This window comes from Gymnodraco acuticeps, unplaced genomic scaffold, assembly GCF_902827175.1.
Source record: "Gymnodraco acuticeps unplaced genomic scaffold, fGymAcu1.1, whole genome shotgun sequence".
NCBI lineage: Eukaryota > Metazoa > Chordata > Actinopteri > Perciformes > Bathydraconidae > Gymnodraco > Gymnodraco acuticeps.
The window spans coordinates 985,278-1,012,511 of NW_022990526.1; the positions used below are offsets into that span (position 1 = coordinate 985,278).

At 39.7% G+C, this 27,234-nt stretch overlaps 1 protein-coding gene across 1 annotated transcript in view; it reads left to right on the forward strand.

Moving 5' to 3' along the window:
• The first annotated feature begins 3,730 nt into the window (after positions 1-3,730).
• The window catches only part of LOC117553355 (partitioning defective 3 homolog B-like), a 268,259-nt gene continuing 244,755 nt past the window's right edge, over positions 3,731-27,234 (forward strand). The window contains 1 exon segment of the mRNA XM_034227236.1: positions 3,731-4,831. Within this exon segment, the coding sequence (XP_034083127.1) occupies positions 4,712-4,831 (120 nt within the window). The 5' untranslated portion in view covers positions 3,731-4,711.

A 27,234-nucleotide genomic window follows, 5' to 3' on the forward strand; every position in this document is an offset into this window, starting at 1 on the left:
GGACATTTGTGTGTTGTTCAATATCCAATAAACATACTTGAAAAAATAGAGTCAATAAAGATGGTGAATGTGAACATGTTGCTTATACAGTATATGATAAGTCAGAGGAACTAAATAGGTTAGGGTTCTTTAATCAAGGTATTTTCATAGAAGTTCTACAGACCACTAGAAACCCAGTAAGCACACCCTTAGTGCCTACAGTATTGCATGTGTACAGTATCTTCTCAATAAAATACAATGTAAACGTCATAATCCTAGTGTTAAGGTTATCAGTTTCCTTTTTTAATTTTTCTAAATCTGTGGTGTGTTTTCCCACCTGTTTAGATTGTTCTAATTAGTTTCCCTTGTTCCCCATTATATCTGCATCAACACGACCTCTCCACCTGCACTGTATCCCCTCATTAGTTCAGCTTCTATTAAAGACCTGGTTTTCTGATTATAAACTGTTGGATTCTTAATTGTTGTGTGCACAGGGAAGTGCTGTTCTGTTTTGCCTTGTTTTGACCCGACCAAGCCTGAATTAAAGGTATTTGGTGTTAAAAGTTCCTGTCTCCTGCTTTTTGGTCCACCGTAGTCTGCTTTCTGTGACAGTAAATATAGTATTTTACCTTTTAATATGCTGACCCCCAGGAAGGGAGTATATACATCAACATTATTTCCATGGAATGATAGTTGGGGCATGAGTTATTATTGTGTATGTGGCCCCCTGGCGTCCTGTGATGTGCCTCTCCCCCCCATTCTTAATTCTGAATGCCTTGTGATGCCCAGGGTGATTTTAAAAGTATGATCGATTATACATGTGAAAAATAAAGGTATATATTCCGAGATATTTCAGGAGTAGGAGGGGATGGAGCGACTTTTGGAGGGACAAAGGAATATGTGTCCATGTCATTGAGTGCTTTCATGTATATGAGCTGTATGTGCACCCTGTGTATTCCCATTAAATGTGCTATATAAATAAAACTTGATTTGATTTGATTCAAGCATCTTATAATACTCTGCTATCCCCCACTGCACCCTTTAATTTTCCCTTTTCTTTTTTGTAAAGCAGAACATGTTCTATTACACATATTGATTTGTTTGCCAGGGTCTGGATGCATCTGGCCCAACAGCAGGGGAGCATTCACATCCTAGCATGTTCTCCACAGTTCATAATGGAGGAGGCATAACACAGAGCACTGCTGAGGTTAGGAATTTACCATATGGGGTAAAGAGGGGGGTGAGCAACCATATGGATCGAGGTTTGATATTCCTATTCCTCATTGTATATGAGGAATTGTTTTTTAGCAGTTAGTTTCAATGGTTTTGAAAGGTGCAGAAAAATTAATTTGTTAATTACATTTTTCAATGTTTTGTTTTAGTTGGCAAGGTTGAGTTGTTATAATTCACACAAGGTTACAATTACCTTCTTTTAAAAGGATCACTCACCACTACAGTTTAAATATGTGGTTGACCTCAACATTATTAGTTTAGTCTGAGTACTTTTTTATTGTGAATGACTAAATATTTAAACATTGCCCTGTACCCTATATAAAATCTGCAGCAGCATACAATAAGAAGACAATCATATGAGTTCTGAATACTTTAGCTTGCTTCTTACTCCTTTGCAGTGAATGCAATAATATGAAAACTCATGTCCTAAATTATTATCAAGTGTAATTCTTACTTTCAAACTTTCACCAAAATAAAGGAGGGGAAAAATGCATGCATCCACAATGTTCCTCCTCCCCTGGGGTTCATTAGAAGCAATGGAATTAAGTGACCCAGAAACTAAACCTAGCCCAAATCAATTAGCAGACATACACATGCATATTTGAGCTGCTAATTACACAGCCAAACTCCACCTCAAAGGAGGGGTTTCCCCTTTGAAGATGAATCAAACTGTGAAAAACTGAAATGTTTTGTAAATATTTTTGTTGGCTTTTCAACATTAAAATGCTGAGCTGGCATCAATCAGAAGAAGATTTTCATGGGATTTGATTAGGTAACGACACCAATTTCACTGTCTGCTGTATGAATGTGGATCCCGTTAATATTATGACTGCAACAACAATGGTTATACGGTATACCCTAAAGTCTGTTGTATTTGTTGCTAAGTACATGCTAACTCTAGGTTTTACAAGGGTTCAAAACTGTAGAAACATGGCTGTGCAACATGGCCGACTCCGTAGATATGAAGGGGTTATCCTAAGTTAACGATACACTAAACTATTCTTAGTTTCAGGTGATTATTATTAATAAAAACATAGTTCTAGTAGTTAGCTTAAAGTTTTGTTTCTATTTTTTACAAGCGATTAATAGTTTATTACATTTTGTTTACAAGAATAGGAAAAAAACAACATTCAAAGAAACAAAAAAAGAACATTTAAAACAAAGAGAAGGCCCAGGTGTTGCTAATAACCCTATTTCAGGCTCTGTTTTGTTCATGTGTCCCAGATGGCATGAACAATACCAGGACCCTGAAACTAAAGAACCTCAATTAAATTCAGCTATAATTATTTATTTATGTTGAATATGATTTATTTTCTGTAAAAAAAAATTATTAGTGTTTTCATTTTTGACATTTCAATATGCTGATTTTGATAATTATGGCTGTCCTTTGACTTTAAAGTCCCATGAATATACCAGTTTTTTAAACAATGGATCAAATGGTTAATTGATAGTTTGAGAGGTGTCAATTTCAGTGACAAATTCACAGAGGATTAGAACCCAACTCTGCTGATCTTTTCAGCTCTACAAAGTATTTCAAGCATTTTAGACCTGAACTGAGATTTAAGAAAATGTAATATAACAATATCAAGGTGGCCACAAATATGGCCACAAACATGATTAGAATAAATCGTAATGAATGTTAATGTTGTTTTGTCTACCACCAGAACTTATTAAGATTATAAAAGTCATTTGTGTTGTTGTTTTAAGCTTATTTCACTGCCCCTAGTGGCCAAACAAGTAATCAATGCAGCTTTAACTATTTTGAGTGCATACTGCTATGTTAAATAGCAGTATGCGGTTTAACATAGCATGAATGAATGTAATGAAGTATTTATGCAGCACAATACTGCTTTTAAAAAAATAATTTCAGTATGTTTCCACCACTACAACAGTTACAGATACCTGCTTGTCTCACGGAGATATACCGCAGGTCCTCCTTCCTGCAGTGGTCAGACTGTCCACCACAGCCCCTGGTAACACAATACAGAATGTTGAAATATTGTGCAATACATGTGCAATACACATGACACTTTTCCTAAATATGTGCTATAATCACCTGTATGTGAATTACCTACATTGTAATGAATGTCCCAAAAAAGATTTTGTTTTAATAATGTCTCAACACCTGACATTACATGTCACTAAGTTCTGAAGTTGCTGCTCATCATTTTTAGCCATATGTCGTGTACTTACATACTTATGTGTCTTTAATTGTATTATAGTATAACTAATGTGTGATTTTATTCTATATACACTGAACACAAATATAAACGCAACACTTTTGTTTTTGCTCCCATTTTTCATGAGATGAACTCTTTCATCTAGCAAGCAGATCTAACTTTCAGTCTGAAAGCTATTTTGAATTGAATTTACTGCACTTTTGTTTTCCTGCACACCATAACTTGCTGTACCTTTAGCTGAGAATGTTTATACTACATCAATTGTGTATACTTCTCTGAACTTTTATCCTCGCAATAACTGGAGTACTTCCCCTTTAAGAAAGTGACAGCAACAAGCGGTGGAGGAGCTGGTCAGAAACTGGCCAGGAGCGGACGGCAGTGAAGGAATCTCCAAACTTTTCCAACACACAGTTCCATAGTCTGTGTTACTATTTAACTTCTCCTACGGCTTGTCATCGTAAGTGAAAAATAACGGGTTCGTTGCCGTACTTTGTGTGTCGGTAATGAAGTGAATGCCACTCACCGCATGGAAGAAGCAAAGTAGCGAGTGGAAAAACTTCTGGAGTGATGCCCGAGCGACTGCATCCCTCCCTCCAAAGTTCAGCTAAGGTGGCTAACATTAGCTAGCGCAGGACTCGACTCGCTGATATAAAAGTTAATAGGATAAGATAAACGTTTGTATTTACGCCAAAACACCTAGTAACACAATGACTAATGTATTGGCAAAGCGTCGTGAGGATAGTTAATGCTTGAGGCAAACTGAACCGCTTTCATCCTTGGCTTGTTATCTTAGCCCGGACCAAGTTACACTATCAAGCTAATCATTTTTTTTTAGCAAAGTAGAGCTAGCTGGTAGACTGCTAGCCTATGTGAAGTGAAGTTAACGTGAGGTAAAACTCTGAGAAATTACACATTTCTCGTTTATCTCCAACATGAAAACACTGCTGTATTGTTTTAACTTTTCTGGAAACTGAAAGTTAATATATGGACCAATGGTAGAACCACTTGAGGACATGTACATAGATGATAACTCTTCTGACTATAGCATGAGAAAGTAATGTAAAAGCCCGGATGTACCTACGCATGTCATTATTACTACATTGAATTGTGGAAGTCAGTGGAAATGTCATGGACAGACTGTTATTAGAAAATAGCTTTACTGACTCTGGACCACTTTGAGACGTTCTTCAACCATCCCTGCCACTTTATTAAGACTTTCTGAAGGACATACTGCGGTTTGGAGCCTTCCTGCATAGTTATCACCTTTATTCATCACCCACATCCCGAGGGTCTGCATCTTGGATGAAGAGGAGAGTGCTATGATGAAGGTGACGGTGACATTTGGGCAGACAGGTGTGGTGGTGCCCTGCAAGGAGGGGTGGACTGTGAGGGACCTCATCCAGCAAGCCACGCAGAGATACAGAAAACTCCTCGAACAGGTAACATTTAAATAATTTAAAAAATAATCAGTATGACACTTGGCCTATGTTGTGACATATACATGTGTATATTGTTATAGCTGCTCCAAAGGCAACAGTATTTATTATCATTTCAAACAAAAAAGGATTTGGTTAATGCACCAACATCAGTAAAAAAAGATTTTGAGGGATATGCATATTGGATGATTGAATATTGCTATATTCTAAAATATATTGTTATTTGAGTAAATGCCTACATTAGAAAATAAAAGATGTATGCAGCGGGTGTTATTTGAGATTTTTTTGGGACTGGTACTAGTACAATACTAGATAATTAGTACCAAAAAGTGTACAGTTATTGCGAGTCAAATAGTACTTTGCTTTATAACTAACGTTCTACTGAAACATCGGCAGTTACATCTCAACATGTACTTACCTTTTACTACACCTTAGGCAGTTTTTATATTTATTTAATGTTTCGGCAATCAGTTTCATTTTCATTGAAACAAAATAGGTCATTTCCAAGAACACGAATAGAAGCATGAACAAATGTGGTTTTAAGTCTATTTGACCTTCGAGCCACCATTTGGCTACATTATTTATTGTTAGAAATACTTTCCTGAAAAAATAGTAACATTTTTATGAACTCCTGAAAGACTGATAAAAAAGGCGAGATTACTTTTTATGAAACAGCGCTTTTCATAATATCTGAGGTTTTCCTCCAAGTCATAAAAGAATAATCGAATGCTCTGTCATTTTTATATCATGAAAAGGGCCATATGATTATCACACCTCAAAGTCTTGGGAAATTAGACAAAGCCATGGAGGTCCAGTTCTCCATAATTGCTGTATAAAAGATTAAAAGCATATCTGATGTGAATTGTGATGGTCCAGACAGGAGCAGGCATGAGTCGTTTCCACTTCTCCAGTGTAAAATGTAAATGAGACTCTCTTGTGGTTCCTTTATGACTGCTGTTGATTCCCCGTGCTGCTCCTGGGGCAGAAACCTCATGACCTCCATCAGACGACCAAATCTTCTCAGTGACTCTCTCCATATTGGCTCCATTATTCAAAGAGCACACCAGTCATATATATAGATGGCCTCGGTTGGGGTTGAAGGGGAGAAGCTGTGTTTGTGTTTTTGCTAGACAGACACAGCCTTCGGAGAACTCTTTTCTTTTCAACCTCTTCTTTTTTTTGCTCTCTCCACACTTTTGCCTTTTAATCTGCTTTCATCTACCCATATATCAGCCTCCAAACTCCTTGTTTTTAACCCCTCTATATAATTTATCATCATTTTATGCTCACAAGTACATCACCTCTTCCCTTTCTACATAGCCAGAACTCTCGCTTCCCTTTCGTTTGATCCCTTCTTCCTCTTTAAACACTTCCTTATTCACCTCCTGTTCTGCTTTATGAGATGACTCTGTTCCGCCTAGAAGTATAGATTCATAGTTTAAATTAGGGCTGCGTAAATAATCGTAATTGTTTCAAAATTGCAATAGACTAGTGCAGTATCCAAATAGCAGTACAGTATGTGTATACCATTCTGATTACAATATTTGTGTTCTGCCAAGAAGTCCCGACTTGCAGAAAGTATTGTACAGACTTCAAACTAACAGTATATATCATGTAAAAAGGTAATGTATGTAAGCTCTAAGCGTGGGTGCTTCCATTAGAAGCTGTTGATTGACATCTGAGGGCCTGCTTTATCAAAGCGGACATTTTGCTATGTTGTAGGAAAAGCACAAGTGGTACTGATAACATTGAAAAACAACTGCATTCCAAAAAGCTCCTGGTAGTGTGCAAACAGGGTTAATGGCATTGGTTGGTGGCACATTTGATCATTGTCTGCTCTGAAAATGTAAATGTTTGAATTAATACACAATTCCAAACAAAACCAGGAGATATATATATAATGATTTCTTAGCAAAAAGTTATTTTAAATTGTAGTCTTACTTCAAAAATAAAACGTTTAATGCTTGGCATAAAAGTGTCAGATCAATCAAATGTAATGCCCGCCATGTTACAGTACAGTTTACATTCTAACTCTCACACTAGCGCAGCAACATTTGAGGTGTTATCGATGTTCACTGAGAGCGAAGTGAGTGCTCCAGGTGTGTTCTCCTGCAGCAGCAGTTTGTGTAATGATGCACCTCCCTGCTCTATCGATTAGCTCTCGGGGTGTTTCAATGCTTTGCTTCCTGTTTGTGTGATTGAAAAGCCTTGTTAAACACATGCACGCTGTGTGTGTTTTGGCTCTTCTTCCTTATCTTCTTCCTCTGTTGTCTTTCTCTCTCCCACACATTTGTCAGCACTTCAGTCTCCCCTCCTCTGACTGTTTACATTCCCCTTTGTAACTTCTGTTTTTACTTGGCCTTCCGCCCTTTTTCTTCCCTCTTTTTGATAGCTAGTCCTTCTTTCTCCTTTTTACTAATAAGTTGTTTAATATTTTAGGTATTCTATTTGATTTTTCACACCTGCTTTTGCCTCCTCATCAACTTCTTTCTCCTCCTTTTTTTCTGGAATGGATTTACGTATCACCTTAATTGCTCCCTCTCGTCTCTTCTTCTCTTATGTGTTTGTTTCTGTTTTTTTCCTCAGTCTCTTCCCATCATTCCGTCATCATTCCGTCATCACTAATCTTTTGTAGCCGTGTAATTATGGCTGTTAATGTGTTCCAGGATTAGAAAGCAGGGATGTGTGTGTGTGTAGAGCTGTCCACTCCCTAATCCCCAACCCCCCAGTGTTAGGCAAATCATGTTTTTAAATGTTCACAAAGGCAGCTTTCTCCCTGACTCTCTACCTCTCCCCCTCATCCCTATCTGCTTCATCCTGCCTAGAAAGTATGCTGCTTGTATTCAAAACATTATTTTAATCTTATGTGTTCCTGCACGCATCCACTGTATCTAACTGACACTGGCAGTCCTATTTATTGGCTGCTTTGTTAGGAGTTCCCACAGCAGTGCTTAAGAGGAGCTAACACTTTGAATAGTTGTTAAAGCTACGTTTCAGTGAGGGAGTTCTTGAGGTTTAGTCTTTTACATTACATTGCATTTAGCTGACGCTTTTATTCCAAGCGACTTACAATAAGTACATTCGACCAGGAAGACACAACCTTGAAGAAAACAGAATCATATAAGTACATCAGGTTTCATAGAGCCAAACATTTCAAGTGCTACTCAACTGGCTTTAGGTAAGCCAGTCCTTTATTAGTATATAAGTGCTTTGTTAATAAATCTATCGCTCGAGGTGGAGTCGAAAGAGATGAGTTTTCAGTCTGCGCCGGAAGATGTGCAAGCTATCTGCTGTCCTGATGTCAATGGGGAGCTCATTCCACCATTTTGGAGCCAGGATAGCAAACCCACGTGTTTTTGCTGATGGGAAGTTGGGTCCCCCTCGCAGCGAGGGTGCAGCGAGTCGTTTGGCTGATGCAGAGCGTAGTGCACGCGCTGGGGTGTACGGTTTAACCATGTCCTGGATGTACGAAGGGCCAGATCCATTCGCAGCATGGTAAGCAAGTACCAGTGTCTTGAAGTGGATTCTAGCAGTTACCGGAAGCCAGTGAAGGGAGCGGAGGAGCGGAGTGGTGTGTGAAAATTTAGGAAGGTTGAAGACCAAACGAGCCGCTGCATTCTGGATGAGCTGCAGAGGTCGGATGGCACATGCAGGTAGACCAGCCAGGAGGGAGTTGCAGTAGTCTAGGCGTGAGATGACAAGAGGCTGGACCAGAACCTGCGTCGCTTTCTGTGTCAGCTGGGGACGTATCTTCCTGATGTTGTCTTAAGTTGAGCTTCAGTGAGGAGTTTTCATTCTTTGTTTTTAGATTCACATTGATTGCAGCCCAATAATAAGAATGTATCTGCCCTTTGTGTTACCAAGTATGGAACAAAAGGAGGATTCAAATGGGTCCTTTTATACTCATTCAGGTTCATATTTGTAATGTGTGCCTCTACTGTAACATGTTTTACATTCTTTGATGTTCAAAAAGTGCTTAATTGTATTATTGGTTTGATTTGAGCCTTTGCAGGCCATGTACATGCATACAAACATATATATCACACTAGAGGGAAGGGAAAACCCCTAAAAAGCACAATAGGGCTCTAAGGCTTGGCTTTATTAAATACTGTATAAAACGTTCAGTTTTCGTTTATCTACTTTGAACATAAACATATTTATTCATGCTACTCTGAAGAAGTGGTTCACACTAGAGCAGTGGTTCCCAAACTTTTTGTGCCCAAGGCACACCAAAGGACAAGTAAAAATCTCAAGGCACACCTATTGTGCAAAATAGCTCTTATAACACGTGTTATCACTCATATCATGTAAAATATCTGTAAATGTGCATAATTATTTACTAATGCCAAATAAAATGTGACAGACAACTATATTACTCATGACATATTTATTAACGAAATATTTCAGAAATTAATTTGAAACTTTATCAAATTAGGCTTCATCAAAGCAGCAACACACTCATTTAAACAAGACAGGTCACAACATAAAAAATGAGGCAAAGGAAACTCAGCAGAAATTCAGCACAGAGAACTGTCAATGCAAGGAAGCTGCATTGTCCATGGTCCTGAACTACAAATTATAAATGTAACATTTCAGCAATTAGCATTGAAACATGTGCTATTGTAAATATTTTGCCGACTTACAAATTAGTGAGATACATGTGCTTGTCGGGGCGCGCAGAATTTTGTAATCCTTGGTGACACTGAGGAGAGGGCCACTCGCAAGTCCTGTTCAACAGAGAGCCGTGACCTCCTGTTGTTCTTCATGTAAACCAGAGTAGAGAACGCCAACTCCAGAGATGGGGTCGTTACTAAAAAATGTTTATATATGACATATTACTTTAAAAAAAAAAGAAGTAATATATTACACTACTTCGTTACTATCTACATAAAGTAACTCGTTACTTTACTCGTTACTTCACTCGCCGAGCACGTACGAACTGCGCATGCCTGAGTGGCAATAACTTTCCTTACCAGCAGGCGGCGGTAGTGTGTATTTGTCATTCAAAACAGGCAACAACCGGAAGACAGAGAAGAAGAACAGACTGCGTGATATAAACAAATAGCGTGTGCGGTAGCTTCACCTTAGCATGTGTTCTTTGCAGGTGTGTGTTGAGGTTTGACGTGGTGTTTACAGCAGTGGATAACAGCTTCTGGCCTGGACACAGTTTGCACCTCACCGTCACATTCCTGTCTATTCTTCGGACGAACTCAAAATAATGGGCATACCTCCACCGCTCGAAAGTTATCGCTGACTCAGCCATGTTTATGCAGCACTGCACGTGGAGATGTGGACGCGCAAGTCGCGCAGATTACGTACATATAAACCTACAAAACACTGATATAGTAAATGAAAAAGTAATTATTCTTGTGTAGTTGTATATTGCAATAATAACGTATGGTTGTCACAAAATCCCACGGCACACCCGGACTTGCCTCACGGCAGAGATGTTCACAAGTCTTTTTTTGCAAGTCCAAGTCAAGTCTCAAGTCTTTGGTCACGAGTCCAAGTCAAGTCTCAAGTCTTTGTGGGGTGAGACTTGATCAAGTCTCAAGTCTTTGGTCACGAGTCCAAGTCAAGTCTCTAAAAAATAAAAGTCTCATGTCTCTTCTGGTTGTAATAAGCCTTCTATTGTCTGCTGCTATCCAGTCTGTTAAGAATACTGCACAGCTATATCTAAGACATTCAAAGCATTTACTGTATTATTATCACTCCTATATCTATTAGCATACAGTATCAGTACTGATTAGTTGTTTGTTATATGATCACTTTAAACAGGCTATTGCAATGCAATATGAGGAAAAACATCACAGTTTAGCTAAATGCAAACAACTTATAAGCAAAACACTTCAGAATCAGAAATCAGTATCACAAATACTTTATTAATCCCCCGCAGGGAAACTGTGTTAAAAGTACTTAAAAGTAAACATTTGTTCTGTGCCATTTGCAACTAAAAAACTATTGCTGCAATATTATCTGAAATATACTGAACTGGTGATATTAAAACATGACCTGTTCCAAAAGAGATATCTACCATTAACACCATTTACCAGCCAAATGCTGGTAAATCATGCAAGTGGCTGGTACTGTATGTTGCATGCACCAGCCAAAAATAACAATGGCAATCTATTGAGTGGCTGATAACATTTCAACATTCACTAGGCTAGCCATTTGGCCAGTGGACAAAAATGTTAAAATTTGACCTCTGCAACCGTATTGTTTAATTACACTGGGTCTCTAATGACATCTTTTAAGTCTACTATAAATAAACATATTCCTCTATCCTCTCACTCAAACCCAGTGTAATGGTAACCTGATAAACCTGTAACATTAACGTTACGTGGTCAACAATAAACCTGTAACCTGCCTATAAACCGACAGATGTATTTATGTATGTAACTATGTATTTTTCTACGTTTAACGTTAGCCAGTAGATGGTGGCAGCGGAACCTAATGATTAACGTTACCGACCTTTTTTATGTCATGTCAAGAGTTGGATGTCAACGCCACTCAACGCAAACAAGTGTGACAAGCAAACATTCACTCATCTTTTCGAATATTCAGTTACAAAGCTAGTAGCAAGCTAAGTTAACATTACATAGCTGATGCTGAGCTAAACATGTTTGCTAACCGTCCATATGCGTTAATGTGACTGACCTCTCTGGGTGAGTTTTCAAGTGCCTGATGAAATTTGACGTTGTTGCACCAGCATCCTTGATTTTAATATTGCAGACTTTGCAGTGTGCGCTCCTTTTGTTGGTGCCGCCGGCGTTTTGTTCGAAGTTTTTATAGTTGAACCTAATTACAAGCGGTACAGCTGCAGGTGTGCCGCCGGTCGCCATGGTGTTACCACGATGTTAATGTTAATGTTAAAGGTGGGGTAGGTAAGTTTGAGAAACCGGCTCGAGATACACTTTTTGTTATATTCCATGGAATGCTCTTAACATCCCGATAGCCGGCCCGGCTAAAGTAACTGGATGGCCTACCTGCCTGTCAGCCTCCCATCGGGGCACAAACTTATCTCGTGCCCTCATTGGTCATGTGTGCGTTCGTGTGTGTTGGAGGAGGGGCTCTGTGAGGAAGTGGCAGATTTTCTCCGGTTGTGTATTTTCAAATTCTAGCGATCTCGAGCCGGTTTCTCAAACTTACCTACCCCACCTTTAATACGCCAAAAATAGAAAACACAATGATTGTTCACGAGTCCCAAAACACGAGTCCAAGTCGAGTCCGAAGTCTTTTGAGCAGGAGTCCAAGTCAAGTCTGAAGTCTCTGTGTGTGCGACTCGAGTCCGAGTCACAGACTCGAGTCCCCATCTCTGCCTCACGGCACACCAGTGTGCCGCGGCACACCGTTTGGGAACCACTGCACTAGAGAACATGAATCAAAACCAAAGGAATACAACTGAGCAGAGCACAATGGAAAAAGCTTAATGAAAGAAATGGAATATGGCCAATAATAATCTACTGTATTAACATACAGTGTGCGTCCACTCACACTGTATGTTACACCCCTGTGATTAGCATGTCAGGCTAAAGGTCTGAGGTGTTAAAGTGGGAAGTGTCCTCCCAGATCACTCAGTAGTCACTCCGCAAGTGTGTCATTATTTGTCAATATACTTCTCAATCATCAGAGTCAGCGTTTCCGCCAGGGGGGCGTCTTGACGCCATTTGACGCTCTTATTCAGCTCGGGAACGTCCTAAACTTGAGCCGAGGGCGTCCAAAACAATAAATAATTTGAGAGAAGATCGAGAGTTTTTATCGCTTGAAATGACAAAAAGGAAAAAGGACAAAGACATCCCTCTGTTGGAGGGGGAAAGGAGTCTGGTGGGATTATTTTCGCCGCCAGCAAAGCGCGTTCCTGTGACGGAAAGAAACAAAACACCGCCGCATCTTCCAAGGACCATGCCAGGAGGGGTGTCCCTGTCGGCAGGGAGACGTTAAGAGATAGGATAAGGGACGGCGCAATTCAAAATTGTGTGTGTGCATACGTTAAGAGATAGTATCTATAAGGGACGGCTCAATTCAAAATTGTGTGTGTGTGCATATTGTTAGAGATTTAAAGGGATATCTGGTCCGCTTTTCAAATCTCTGCGCGTCCCTATCAAGCTGGTTAATACAGGAAGGAATCCAGAGCTACCAAGTAAACAATAATCTACTTTAATGGTAATATGACAATACAATACAATCAATACAGTACAAATTCAATACAGTTAATCTTTGGGATCCCGAATTTACCTGCACGTGAGCCAGCCAGAGGAAAGAGGCTGAACACCGCGTGTGTGTCTGTGTTTATACTCTTTAACAATGGGAGGAGTTATCAGATCCTCCCATTTGGATCTCCTTGATTGGCAGCCCCAAATATCACTAACACCTCCGACCTTAGGTTTCCCCAACCACTGTAGCTAGATCTAAGCTGAATGCAAATCAAGACATGCTCTCACCTTCCCCCATCTTCCTTTGTCCTCAAAAACACATGTCAACAGGCCCCAAATCCAACTCACAGTTTTACCCAAATTATTCCCATTTTAAGCTTCTCCATAGTTTGCTAACATGAATAAATACAAATATAACTCTACAAATCCCCCTTTTGGTCTCATTTTAAGAGATCAACTATTTCAAGATATTCACATTATAACCTGGGATTCAGACTATTTAAACATTCAGGAATGGCTCCACATATCAACTTCATATGACCGTGTAGAAATACCAAAATATGTCCTCAGTGTTTAGACAAATCGTTCATCAATAGCACAAAAATAAACATACCAAAAAATGTAGAAGAAAATAGTAAAATATGCATTGTATATTCCATTTAAACTTTAAAAACACTGTGAAACGCCTACAGACAATCCTAAAGTTTAGTGTATCCAATTACAGACAGTCGATTTTCATAACAGGCGTCTGCGTACCTCATTTGTATAGTTGTGCAGGGCCCTGCTGATTGTCTGAGATGTTTGAAAGCGTTTGTTCCCGACCCATTCCGGTCGTCTGGATTCTTCCTCAGCTTCGTTATATCTGGCACGTCAGGGTTCACCACTTTGTTAGAGATTTAAAGGGATATCTGGTCCGCTTTTCAAATCTCTGCGCGTCCCTATCAAGCTGGTTAATACAGGAAGGAATCCAGAGCTACCAAGTAAACAATAATCTACTTTAATGGTAATATGACAATACAATACAATCAATACAGTACAAATTCAATACAGTTAATCTTTGGGATCCCGAATTTACCTGCACGTGAGCCAGCCAGAGGAAAGAGGCTGAACACCGCGTGTGTGTCTGTGTTTATACTCTTTAACAATGGGAGGAGTTATCAGATCCTCCCATTTGGACCTCCTTGATTGGCAGCCCCAAATATCACTAACACCTCCGACCTTAGGTTTCCCCAACCACTGTAGCAAGATCTAAGCTGAATGCAAATCAAGACATGCTCTCACCTTCCCCCCATCTTCCTTTGTCCTCAAAAACACATGTCAACAGGCCCCAAATCCAGCTCACAGTTTTACCCAAATTATTCCCATTTTAAGCTTATCCATAGTTTGCTAACATGAATAAATACAAATATAACTCTCCAATATGTAAAGAGATAGTATCTATAAGGGACGGCTCAATTCAAAATTCAAGTCACGTGACACAACGTGATGTCACCCCCCCCCCTGCTCTCGGGGTGGACGCCCTCTCAGCCCTGGTCTGGCGGAAACACTGATCAGAGTACCGTGCACCGTGATCTGTAATTATTTGTTATAATACCACGAAGCAAAAACAGCTGGCTGACAGCTATAATATAGAGCTATCACCCTTGATGGATGAACATGGAGGCTAAGCTGAAATTGTGGCGGGGAAAAGGAGAGCGAAAAAAGGTTTTAGTCAATCAATCGATCAATGTTTATTTATATAGCCCAATATCACAAATGTTACATTTGTCTCAGTGGACTTCACAGTTTGTACAGAATATCAGTATGACAATACGACACCCTCACATCGTACAAGGAAAAACTTCCGGAGAAAACCCACAGTTTAAAGGGAAAAATGGGAGAAACCTCAGGAGAGCAACAGAGGAGGGATCCCTCTCCCAGGACGGACAGACGTGCAATAGATGCCGTGTGTAAATTGAAAAGATAATACATTTGCAACATAGGTAGTCCAAATGTTTGGAAATGCATGTGTGTATAATAGGAAGATGAATCCACGAGGATATCCATCCAGGACCTATGATCCAGGACCACAGCCACGACTCAAGATCCAGGGCTCGCGATCCTGGACACAGGACCGCAGGATCATCCATGACTCCGGATCCCGGCGTCTATAGACACCAAAAAGAAAGAAATTTGGGGAAGCTGGGTTAATCAGAACATGAGTACACAGGTATAGACAGAGAGAAGGAAGAAGTAAGATGTCCCCTGACAAACTAAGCCTATATCAGCAAAACTAGGGGCTGAATCTAATCAGCCCTAACTATAAGCTTTATCAAAAAGGAAGGTCTTAAGCGCACTCTTAAAAACGGATAGGGTGTCTGCCGCCCGAACACAAACTGGAAGCTGATTCCACAAATGTGGAGCTTGATAAGAAAAGGCTCTGGCTCCCATTGTACTTTTAGAGACTCTAGGAACAACCAACAACCCTGCATTCTTGGAACGCAATGCCCTAGTAGGACAGTAGTATAATGAGTTCTTTAAGGTAAGATGGCGCCTGCCCATTAAGGGCTGTGTAGGCGAGAAGAAGAATTTTAAATTCTATCCTGTGTTCTATAGGGAGCCAGTGTAAGGCAGCCAGAACAGGAGTAATGTGGTCCCTTTTCCTAACTGGTTAGTACACGAGCTGCAGCATTTTGAATCAGCTGAAGCGACTTGACTGACTTCTTGGTACACTCTGATAATGAAGAGTTACAATAATCCAGCCTTGAAGTAACAAATGCATGGACTAGTTTCTCTGCATCGTTTTGAGGCAAGATATGCCTGATTTTTGCAATGTTACGTAGATGGAAGTAGGCGGTCCTTGAAATTGATTTTATGTGGGCGTTAAAGGATAAATCCTGATCAAATATAACACCAAGATTCCTTACAGTCTCACTGGAGGCCAAATTAATGCCATCCATAGTTAGTATATCTTTAGATAATTTGTTTCGTAGATTCTTCGGGCCAAGTGCAAACACTTTTGGTCGTGTTTAATATCAAAAAGTTTAAGGTCATCCACGTCTTTAAGTCCTTGAGGCAGTCTTGAATTTTATTTAGATGATTAATTTCATCAGGCTTGATTGATAAATATAGTTGAGTATCATCCGCATAACAATGAAAATGTACAGAATGATTCCTTATAATATTGCCTAACGGAAGCATATATAATGTGAACAAAATAGGTTCGAGCACTGAACCCTGTGGCACTCCATGGCTAACTTTGGTTTGCATGGAAGATTCATCGTTGACAAGTACAAACTGAGAGCGTTCAGATAGATAGGACCTAAACCAGTCTAAAGCAGTTCCCTTTATGCCAACTAAGTGCTCTAGTCTTTGCAATAAGATATCATGGTCGATAGTATCAAATGCAGCACTGAGATCGAGCAAAACAAGAATAGAGACAAGTCCCTTGTCTGAGGCTATTAGAATGTCATTTGTGACTTTAACCAGAGCTGTCTCTGTGCTATGATGTGTTCTAAAGACAGACTGAAAACCTTCAAATAAATCATTGTTTTTTAAGTAATCACACAACTGTTTTGCGACCGCTTTCTCAAGAATTTTTGAGAGGAACGGAAGATTAGAAATAGGTCTATAGTTGGCTAACACCTCTGGATCGAGGTTGTGCTTTTTAAGAAGCGGTTTTATCACTGCTACTTTGAATGATTGTGGAACATAGCCTGATAATAAAGACATATTCATAATATTTAATAAAGAAGTGCTAATTAATGGAAAAACTTCCTTCAACAGCTTAGTTGGAATTGGGTCTAACATACACGTTGATGGTTTAGAAGAGAGAATCAAGAATTATTTTAAAGAAGAAAGAACATTAAAAAATAAAACACAAGGTCCTTGTAGAGAGGAAATTAATAAACCGTTGAAGAAATGCGAGATGATGAATGTAAAAAGGAAGATAGCTGGCACAGCAGGGCGAAGAGGAAGTGTGGCCGGGGAACAGGGAGGGAGGGAGGGAGGGAGGGGAGCAGAGGTGGTTTTTCAGGGGGAGTTGTCAGGAAGTTATTAGCTTGTTGACAGACTTCCTAATTACCTTGGGCCAAACAAAAGCGTGCAGCATGCTTATGGATTTATGTTGTCTCAGGTTCAATCCAGCTGTATTCTTTAAAACATCAAACTGGATCACATCAACATGAGTAACCTTTGTTAAATCTATTTGCAATACATGTATATTATTAGATTGTATTTATATTTGTTCAATCTTTTAACGTATGATTGTACGCATGTGTTTGCTTCTTGCATCTATAGACTGTAAGATGGATGTATATGAAAGGGTTCCTGCCTATGTGGGTGTGTGCTGTAGTTTCATTAGCCAGGGCAGGAATGCTGATGAGGCGTGGCAAAAACAAGCTGATAAAATCGCAAAACATCCTGGACCGATGCCAGAGCTCAGGCAATTATATCTGAGAGAGAGGAAGGGGCAGGGAGGAGACGCGTGCCACTGTCTCAGACAAACTGCAGGAATGTGTTCATCCAACATGACAACTCTACTCTAATCTATTCAGTTTTCTTCTCCAAATGAGGTAGTGTGTAAAGACACACCATGCTTTTCCAAATTAGCCTGTCAAGTTTGCAATTGATAGATTATTAATAAATAGAATGAATACATGCAGATTATCCTGGTTGGTTGATATTACATGCAATATTAAGGATTAAAAGATGGCTGTTCAACAGACATAAATGTAAAATTCACATTTCTGAATTCTGATAGGGAGTTAAGATGTTAAAGAAATCTCATGATAAACCTACCGTAGTCTACGTTTGATGAGAGAAACTCCTTGTGCACAGCTTTAATGTGGAATGCTGAAATGTTAACGTGGTTACTAATGGTTACCATGGCATTTCCACCAGCAATTCCCTTGCTTTGCTTTTTACAGAAGACAAGCTTTGTTTACACAGGGTCAAAAGATGGGTTGAGCGACAATTTAAGTCAAAGTGTTTTTTTCTGCCGAGGTAGGTGCTACATCAGAACTCACTGCCTCTACTAAATAATATTTTAGCTATAATATTTCAAAATACTCAAAAAGCTGCCATGCTTGACCATTTTGCAACAATTTCAGACCCCTCAGTTTTTCCTTTCTGGATCTTATTATAGGACATTTATTTTCATTTCCATTACATTTGAGGTAAAAAGCCCCATCCCGACCCATTAGAGCTAAATTGGTTTTGATCATTTGAAAAAAGCATTTAAACTCATTTTTTTCTTTCTTAATATATCCAAAATAAAAACTAGTTTGAAAGGTTTTTTTTACGTTTTAATTTTATTTAAATTAATTTCTGTATTTCTATTTAATATCCATATATTTTTGATATTTGAGGCCTTATTTTTTTGTTTTTTCCGTTGAAAATCTCTGCAGAAAATATATAATCTACACCTGGAATAAAATAAGGCATTAATTGAATATTAAACAATAAATATATATTTTAAAAAGAATTACAGAACTGAATCCAAATAATTATTTAACCCTAAAAGAACATATTTAATACAATATTGTATTTTTTGAGAGTTCAAGATCATAACTTAAACATTCAGTTTCATTTTCTGTTTTTAAAATATATATTGTATAAAAAATAAAATATTGGCCCAGATTTAGCTCCATACAGATGCTTTTCACATTTTGTGAGGAAAGGCTCAAGAATTCGACTAAAGTTACCCGTTTTGCAGTGTTTCTAATTCCACTTCTCCTCACTGCCTCCAGTTTTGACAGCAGTATGCATACCAAACTCTTGTGTCAACTAACGGACTAGAAAGGCTTACTGTTCACAGATAAAGAACAAGGGGGAAAGGTGGGGGTTAAGCACACACACCTGACAACACTGAATAATATGTTAACTCTGGTGGGAATGTACAACCCAATAATCAGTCCTTGATCATGTCCAGAGAGTAACATTCTCTAAAATTGCCCAAGATGATCTGTAATAGTATCAGGAAAAGCAGTGTATTAAGTGCTAATCCCTCTGATTTACAGATATTATCAGCGTGTTTACATCTCTTATCTCGAGTCTTACAGTAGCTAAGTGTCCCTCTCGTTTTTTAAGCTGCCACACTTGAAGGCACAGGGTTTCTGCAGTTCACAGAATAAATGTGAGACATTATCGGTGCACTCTCCCTGAATATCAGATTAGATCACTGTGCTCTTATCTCTCTACCTCCCCATCTCCTGTCATCTTGGCTGTATGACTTGCTTCCTTTAGTAAAAGATTAAAGGGGAGTGTTGACCTAAAAACAACAGAAGGTCTCAGGAAAAAGGAGGCTGTTGAATGTAAGTTTGCCAAAACGTTGTATTTATAAAACATAAAACATATTTCTTCTCTTGACTTACTTCAGCAGTAGTTTGATTTTTTTTAATAAACCAAATTAGGCACCCTGTAGGTTGTATCTGCCGCTAACAAATTAAATGAATGGATAGGTGTTCAAAAGATCATTCAAATTCTAATCATAATTAATGAATGAATTGGTTAATTTATTATGACCATGGTTTTAGGATTTTTAAATTGTAAATACTTATAGCAAGTCACAGGCATATCATGATAACACAAAGAGAAAGAAAGAAAACGCTTATCAATTCAGACCAACTGCTCAATATCTAATTGTGGTTTACATTGTGGTTTACAACTAACATTGTATTTACATTTAATATAAATAATCTTAACAAACATCTCAAAATGATTTGTTTTTAATGCTAAAAGCATTCCTTATTGATGTCTGAAGATATATAAATATAAAATGGATAGATATATAAAATACACCATATTATTTTGACACAATTTCTTCACTTAAAGAGCCTGTGACACGAGTTTCCCCCATCATCCAAACCCATCAATTTGAGTAAATATTGTCCCCTTGAAAACCGTTACTGAACTGATTTTGGATATTTGTACTTTGATAACCATTAATCTGCCCTTCAATGTTGACCATTTCCTGGATCTGCTCGGGGATTCTTCAAGTCCCGCCAAATTACGTGTGACGTCATTGCGGGCACAGCGCTCCAGCTGCACCGTTCAGGATCCCAGCATCTGCATGTAAACGCACGATGGCGCACACAGCAGCAAGCTCAGACAGCGATGACAGTTTAATTTTGAACGTGTCTGAGAGCTCATATGAGGCTGGAGGATCGGTTTATGTTGTATCTGTTAGAAGTTTAGGAATTAGGTGCGTCAATATGGGCGATCATACGGTCATGTAGCCAGTGGGACTAAAAATCATCCCGGGACTCTCGACCGGCCCACTTCGGTACCGCTAGTAAATTGTCAACAGGGGGGAGTGGGGGATGTCAGGGGCGGCGGGTGCTGTAGATAGTAAATGTAAATATGTAAATATTTGTGTCACTGCATCCTGGTAAAATACAAATATAATGCAATGTCTGTGTCTTTGACATTAGCGCTGCTAGCCACCTGTGCTCTGTACTACGAAGCCAGTTCAACAGACCCTGGATATGTTTGAGTAACAAACAAACTAACAACAACAAACTAACAAACGAGATCTCGCTAAGCGGTCCTACGACGCTGGTTATCAACTCGGTAAATCAAGCCAGGGTTTCTCTCTCCAGCTGAGAGCGCGTTCACGTCTAAGACACGAGTAGATCTGACTTTAATTACATTTGACTCGAGTGTTTCGTCAACATAATGTGTTGCTTAAAATAATACTTCTCTTCTGCATACAGTATGTGACACTGTAAGTGTTGCACGGCCAGATACGGCAGATAAGGAAATATATGATATATTATGATATTATATGATCGATGATCTGATTGATGATGTAATATGAATGATAAGTGCGACACGTTGGCGTCTTCTCTGCATACGGCAGTTTAAACTGTATTTCCTTTATCCTGTAATATGACTTGAGAGATTTCAACTCCGCACACTGAGTTGATCTCTTTTCTATAGACGCCGGAGGCGGGCAGCGTCAGGTAAAAAAAGTTATTTAGCCTTCCCAAACCTGAGCCTCACGCGCCGCCTATGGGGATGTGCTAGTGACTTATCCGACCGGCCCACTTCGGTACCGGCCCATCGGGATTCGTCCCGATGGCCAGTCCGCCACTGCACCCAGCCCACGTAAACTGTCAACGGGGGGAGCCTCGCTGCGGGGAAACGGTGGACCTAGTGTCCTGATCAGAGTGGGAATAATAATAATAATAATAATCCTTGCATTTTATCCATTAATTTCCCAACATTGTGGTGAAAAAACCACACGTTTAATCCATGTTGGTGTACTACAACTACAAAAAGCATCGGTTTGTTTTCTCATCAGGAAATGTAGACCGGCACAAACAAACGATTTTTAATCATCATCCTCACGATCATTTAATCTATCATATGTTCGCCGAATTGACATGAAAGCACTAATACATGTAGTTTCATCCACTTGAGTTTACAACTACAATAATAATCGATTTGTTTTTATATCACATCCTACGGGAGGAAATTCAGCAGCTCTCACTACCGATTTGTAATCCTAATGTAATCATCATCTTCACCACGATCATTTATGTTTATGTTCGCCGAATTGACATGAAAGCACTGACAAATATGAATATACTGTAGTCAACTTCATTAAAACGTTATTAACGTGCCTAAACTCAGTAATTCACCATTTCTACGCATGACAACACACTTTGTCCGTGTTTGGCTCTCTCGCCGCACAGTGAAGCGTTCCCGCATTGACGTCACTTCCGGCTTCCCCCAAAACTTCAAAATGAGTCGAAGGAATTTCCCGCGATGTTCGAAATTATTGATATTTAACGGAACGGTATCGCTTTTTCTTTTTTAAACTGACGGTTCGAGATTACTAGTAGCCCAATATTTCATTGCACAACAGTTGTTGGGATGCTGTCACAGGCTCTTTAAATGTAGTTAGCATTATTGCTAAAAATGGCCTATATTGACCTGAAATTGAGAGAAGCAAGTGACTTCTCATTTGTGATTGTATGACATCACATGACTAGCAATCTATTTCGTTTTTTTGCTAAAACAGTTAATAGTAGGGATGGGTACCGAGCCCCGGTATTAAACGGGCCCCGGGGCTCAATTATTAAAGACCGTGGTACCGTTAAGCTCCGACGTTAGCGGTCTTTTTATCGGTACTGGAGACATGTAAAAAATATGTCATAGGCTATGTATTATTGCTACACAAACATTATATTGCAGTTTTAGTGTCGCCAACTCCGTTTCTAATATGCAAAAAGGCTGCAAAATGCTTCTATGATTATTTTTAGTATTTTCGATCTCTCTCCCCGCCTGCTTGGGAGGGGGCGGGGCAGTTTACAAACATGCAGTTTACAAACATGCAGTTTACAAACATGCAGTTTACACACACGCAGCTGCTACATGCAGCAACACACACACACACACACACACACACACACACACACACACACCACACACACACACACACACACACACACACACACACACACACACACACACACACACACACACACACACACAGGAGATGACGGAGAGAACGCCCTCCGAGGTGGTTAAACTTTACCCGTCTCGATGCTCGTTGCCTAAAGTGCAATAATAGTTTAGCATGTAAGGGCGGTAACACGAGCAATTTGTCTAAACATTTAGCAAAAGTGCACCACATTCAGACGGAGAAATGCACCGGGTTCGACTGTCTTTCTATAGCTCTGTAGCCCCATCCACGAGTAACGTTTCCACGTCTAGCAGCAACACACAGTTAACTACATTATACAAACATGGGTTAATGATTAGAGGTAACTGAGTTATTTATTATGTTAAAGTTTCAGCTATTCTGTTTACAGTTCTGTCATCACATTATTTAATATGATTTGTTAAAACGTTGTTGTTTCTTTTGTTGTGAAATATAATGTATTTAATTTAAATAAAAAGCAATGTTAGTTTTGTTCACAATTCGTTTAGTTAGTTTACCTTATTTTCTTCTCCAAAAGAACCGATAAGAGTACCGTTAAAAGACCGGACCGATAAGCGGTATCGATAAAAGTAGTAGTACCGTTAAAACCTTAACGATACCCATCCCTAGTTATTAGTTATAAACAATTCAATTATGTCAATCAATAGCACTGACACAAAAGCATTGCAAACAAATAAGCAAAGAAAAATAAGTAAAACAAGTTGGAGATTTACTACATCAGAACTAAAGCATTATCTTCAACTAGTGCTAGTTTCCTAACCACCATAAGCAGGCAAACTGCCCAGAGGCCCTTGATCCCCACGGTCCCTGAAAGCTCCATGTTTACAGTGTGTCAATTGGTTTGTTGTGATTTGATGAAGTGCTGATTTTGGGTCCATGTACCTCTAAGGCGCAATATTAACTGAAATGAAAAGCGTAATATATCGTCTGCTGTGAGAAAAGCACTGCGCGCCTGCAGGGCACCTCAGTCCTTTGATGTGGATGTAATGACTAGACTGGGCTTTGTTGACATTAAATACATTTATTTTGCTTGTGAGTTCACTAAATAAAATACTACCTGGGAAGAAATATCTGCCAGGAAGCAAGCCAATGGAAATGCTACTTTTTTTCTTCTTCTCTTTGGTCTTGTTATTTATTAAGGACGCTCTTGTCGAGGCATAGTTAGCAAAGTTCTTCGTGAAGTGAGTCAATTTGGGTGCTAATGATGCTTCGAGGACTTGCCATTAAACCATCATAGACAAAATCTAACACTATTGGGACTCATTCTGAAGCCCAACCAGTAATAAAAACAAACGTATATGAGATGTTATGTACAAAGCTGTAGGCAGAAAAAGATACAAAATAATTTACATGACACTTTGGCACTGAATTTTCCCATAGCAATCATAAAAAACATTCACATGTGTTGTCCCAGAGTTAATATGCCCCAAAACCCTCATTGATAGTGCTTAAGGAAGATAAACACTGCAAATGAGGAAAATAAAACAATGTAAACACCATTTTTGAAAATCTCTCCTTCTCCCGAAATACATCTGGCTTGTGTCTGCCAAGTCAGTGTTACAATGGAGTCATACAATGAATTCCAGCTAGAGAGGGAGGGAGGAAGAGATGCAATTTAACAGGATAAACAGCCACATTGTCAGAGTCTTGTGCAACACATTAAAAGCTGTTTAAACGTCTGTTAATATGTGACGTAATAATAAAAAAATTGTTCCGGGCTATAACTTGGGATAAACAGTTTCCTTAATGAACAATCACAACCATGCCTGTTGTACTTCTATGTTACCCATTTTACCAGGTGCCAAAGAGCAACATGTAGACTTAAGGCCCGGACACACCAATCTGACAAAGAACTGACACAGACGGACCCCGACTGTTGCGTCGCCTCGCGTCTCTGCGTTTTGGCCATGTGTCGCACTGTAACACACCGCAAAGACTTCAGACGACGGCCAAGAAGCACGTACGAACTGGTGGCAATAACTCTCCTTACCAGCAGGCGGCGGTAGTGTATATTGGTCATTCAAAAGAGGCAACAACCGGAAGACAGACTGCGTGATAACCGAGAGAAGAAGAACAGACTGTGTGATATAACAAACAACAAATAGCGTGTGCGTTCCATGTTCACTCTACAACGAGAAGCTCATGGGGCTTTCCCGAACCTGTGTCGAGAGCTGGAGTTAAATGAAACCTCAGATTTGTCTTCTTAATAGATTGTTTGGGTCCCTCACTTCCGTTTTGCTTCTCATGCACTGATTCTCTAGCTGAACAGCCAATCAGAGTGATTTATTTTTCCGACTGCCTTTGGCCGACTGCCGAAAAGGCGTCGGCCCGGTTGAAAAGACCCGACGGACGGGACACACCAATCTGAGTAGGGTGTGTCGACGCTCATCATTGGCCTGACGCCCACCGACGCCGATAATCGGCCTGGTGTGTCCGGGCCTTTTTAAGGTCAAACATTTTGTCATGTAACTCATAAAAAAGAGGAACATATCACTGGAGTACAGTGCATTCAATGTTTGTTCATTAAATTGATGCTTTCTTTAGGAAAAGTTAAGAAATGACTGGTATTGGCATAACATATTTGCAAGTAACTAAATAATAAGACGACTTAAAAGTCTTCAGTAGTGAAAGAATAACATTTATGTGCCTAGTAGGGATGCTTCGATCGATCGGCCGCCGATCGATATCGGCCGATATTCACTCTCTGCCGATCGATCGGTGCTCTCTAAAAAGGCCGAAATGACATCAAATACATGACACTTTTCTCAGTGCACGGCAAAACAAGCTCGCCAAAATGGCTTCACCGTTCTGGCAGTATTTTAAGGTGTCCGAAAAAGACAGTAAAATAGCTGTATGCAACGTGTGTGAAGCAGAAATCCTGCAGCTCCGCCCGCTGTGACGGACCGGTGAGCAGAGCAAAACACACACTAAGAGTTAGACCTAACACACTTAGCTATTTTATCTACCTCTGGAACAAGCTAAACTAGTTACATATATGTATTCTTCACTGTCGGGTCACTCATTACTGGATCAGTGAGCTGCATGAGATACTGACGGGCTGTCAGGAGAGAGAGGGGGAGAGAGGAAAGAGAGCGCTTCCGCTCATTTCTCCCGTGTTATTATCCAAAGTTAATATAAACTTGAATGATGTACTTCATTTGAATGTAATAATTATGTTGGTTGTTGTTTGTGGAAACGCCAGTGAATGAGCCCCAGAGCCCCATTAACTGAGTTTTAAACATCACTTTAAATGGAAGATCCCCATAGCCCCCGCCCACTCGATCGGATCGGCGATCGGTATCGGCCGATACTGATTCCGGCGATTGGCGGTCGGCCCCCAAAATTGGCGATCGGAGCATCCCTAGTGCCTAGCCTTAACAAACAGTCAAGTTACTTTTCCAAAACTCCTTTAAGGGCCACCTAGCGTCTTTTTCTGAGTGCCAGCGTCTATTTTGAATTCCAATAAAGAGAGATTGCTTGCCGTCACATGTGGCCAACTCAAGAAAAAAATAGGAAATGCAAAAATATTTCACTTCTCTGGAGCGCTGGTGAAGTCAATGTTGAAAATGGGAAAGAAGCTTGTTTTTCCCCATCTTTGTCCATCCTGATCTTAATAAATGAGATAGAAACTCAAATCAAAACTAAGACGGGCAGACACTGGAGCACAGGTTCAAACCCCACTGCAGTCAGCATGTCGTTGTGTCCCTGGGAAAGATACTTCACCCCAAATTGCTCCTGTGGGGATTGTCCACAGTATTGAGTATGTAAGTCGCTTTGGATAAAAGTGTCTAACAAGTGACATGTAATAATTAGGGCTGTCAGTCGATTAAAATAGTTAATCGCGATTAATCGCAAATTAATCGCAAATTAATCGCACATTTTTTATCTGTTATAAATGTACCTTAGAGGAATACTTTTTAAGTTTTTAATACTCTTATCAACATATGAGTGGACAAATATGCTTTATGCAAATGTTATTATCATTTGAACAATGACAAATATTCTCATGAATATTAAACACAACAACCTCTGAACATTACAAATATTCGTGTGTGTGTGATGGATCGTTGGAGCTATGTGCAACTCAAGGCATATGCTCGAACGGGAGCTGCCTGGACGCTGCAATCATGTTGCGCACTATCCGTGCTGAGTGTGCTGACTTTTCGTACAATGTCCCACTGTCTGGCTTCCTGCATAAAGTCAAGTGCTCGGCGCAGTTGTCGGCGAAATGTCGCTCCTCTGTTTTTATTGAAACAGCTCCTTATATCCGTTAGCGCAGCTAGCTAGCACCAGATGCTAACAACAACAATACACGTAAGGTCTCTCTCTCGCTCGCGCCACACATACACACACCCTCCCGGTCCTCCCGATGGCCAGTCGGTGCCTGCCGGTGAGCGTGGAAGTGTGGTCTGCCGCAATCAGGCAGCAGGAGCGGGGCTGTCGGCATCAGCTTGTAGATGGTATTTTAAACTCGATGCGCTCTGAAACTACGGGGCGGCCGAGGACAAAAAATACACATGTGTTAATCGCGTTAAAATAATTAGTGGCGTTAATTTTTTTTTGCGTTATTAACGCGTTAACTTGACAGCCCTAGTAGTAATGTAAAAAAACAAGATTAATGGCATTTGGTATGCTTGTTGAAAATAGTTTAATGATTAAGGGTTTTGCACAATTTAATAATACACAAAAATAAGAGATGACAAACAGTGCATGACGAGACAGAAAACTCGTTGGGCTCATTCAAAGCCTCTATCTAAATGATATTAAAAGTCACGAATGTTTATAAAACCCAAGATCAATATACAAACAATTGGTTAAATTCA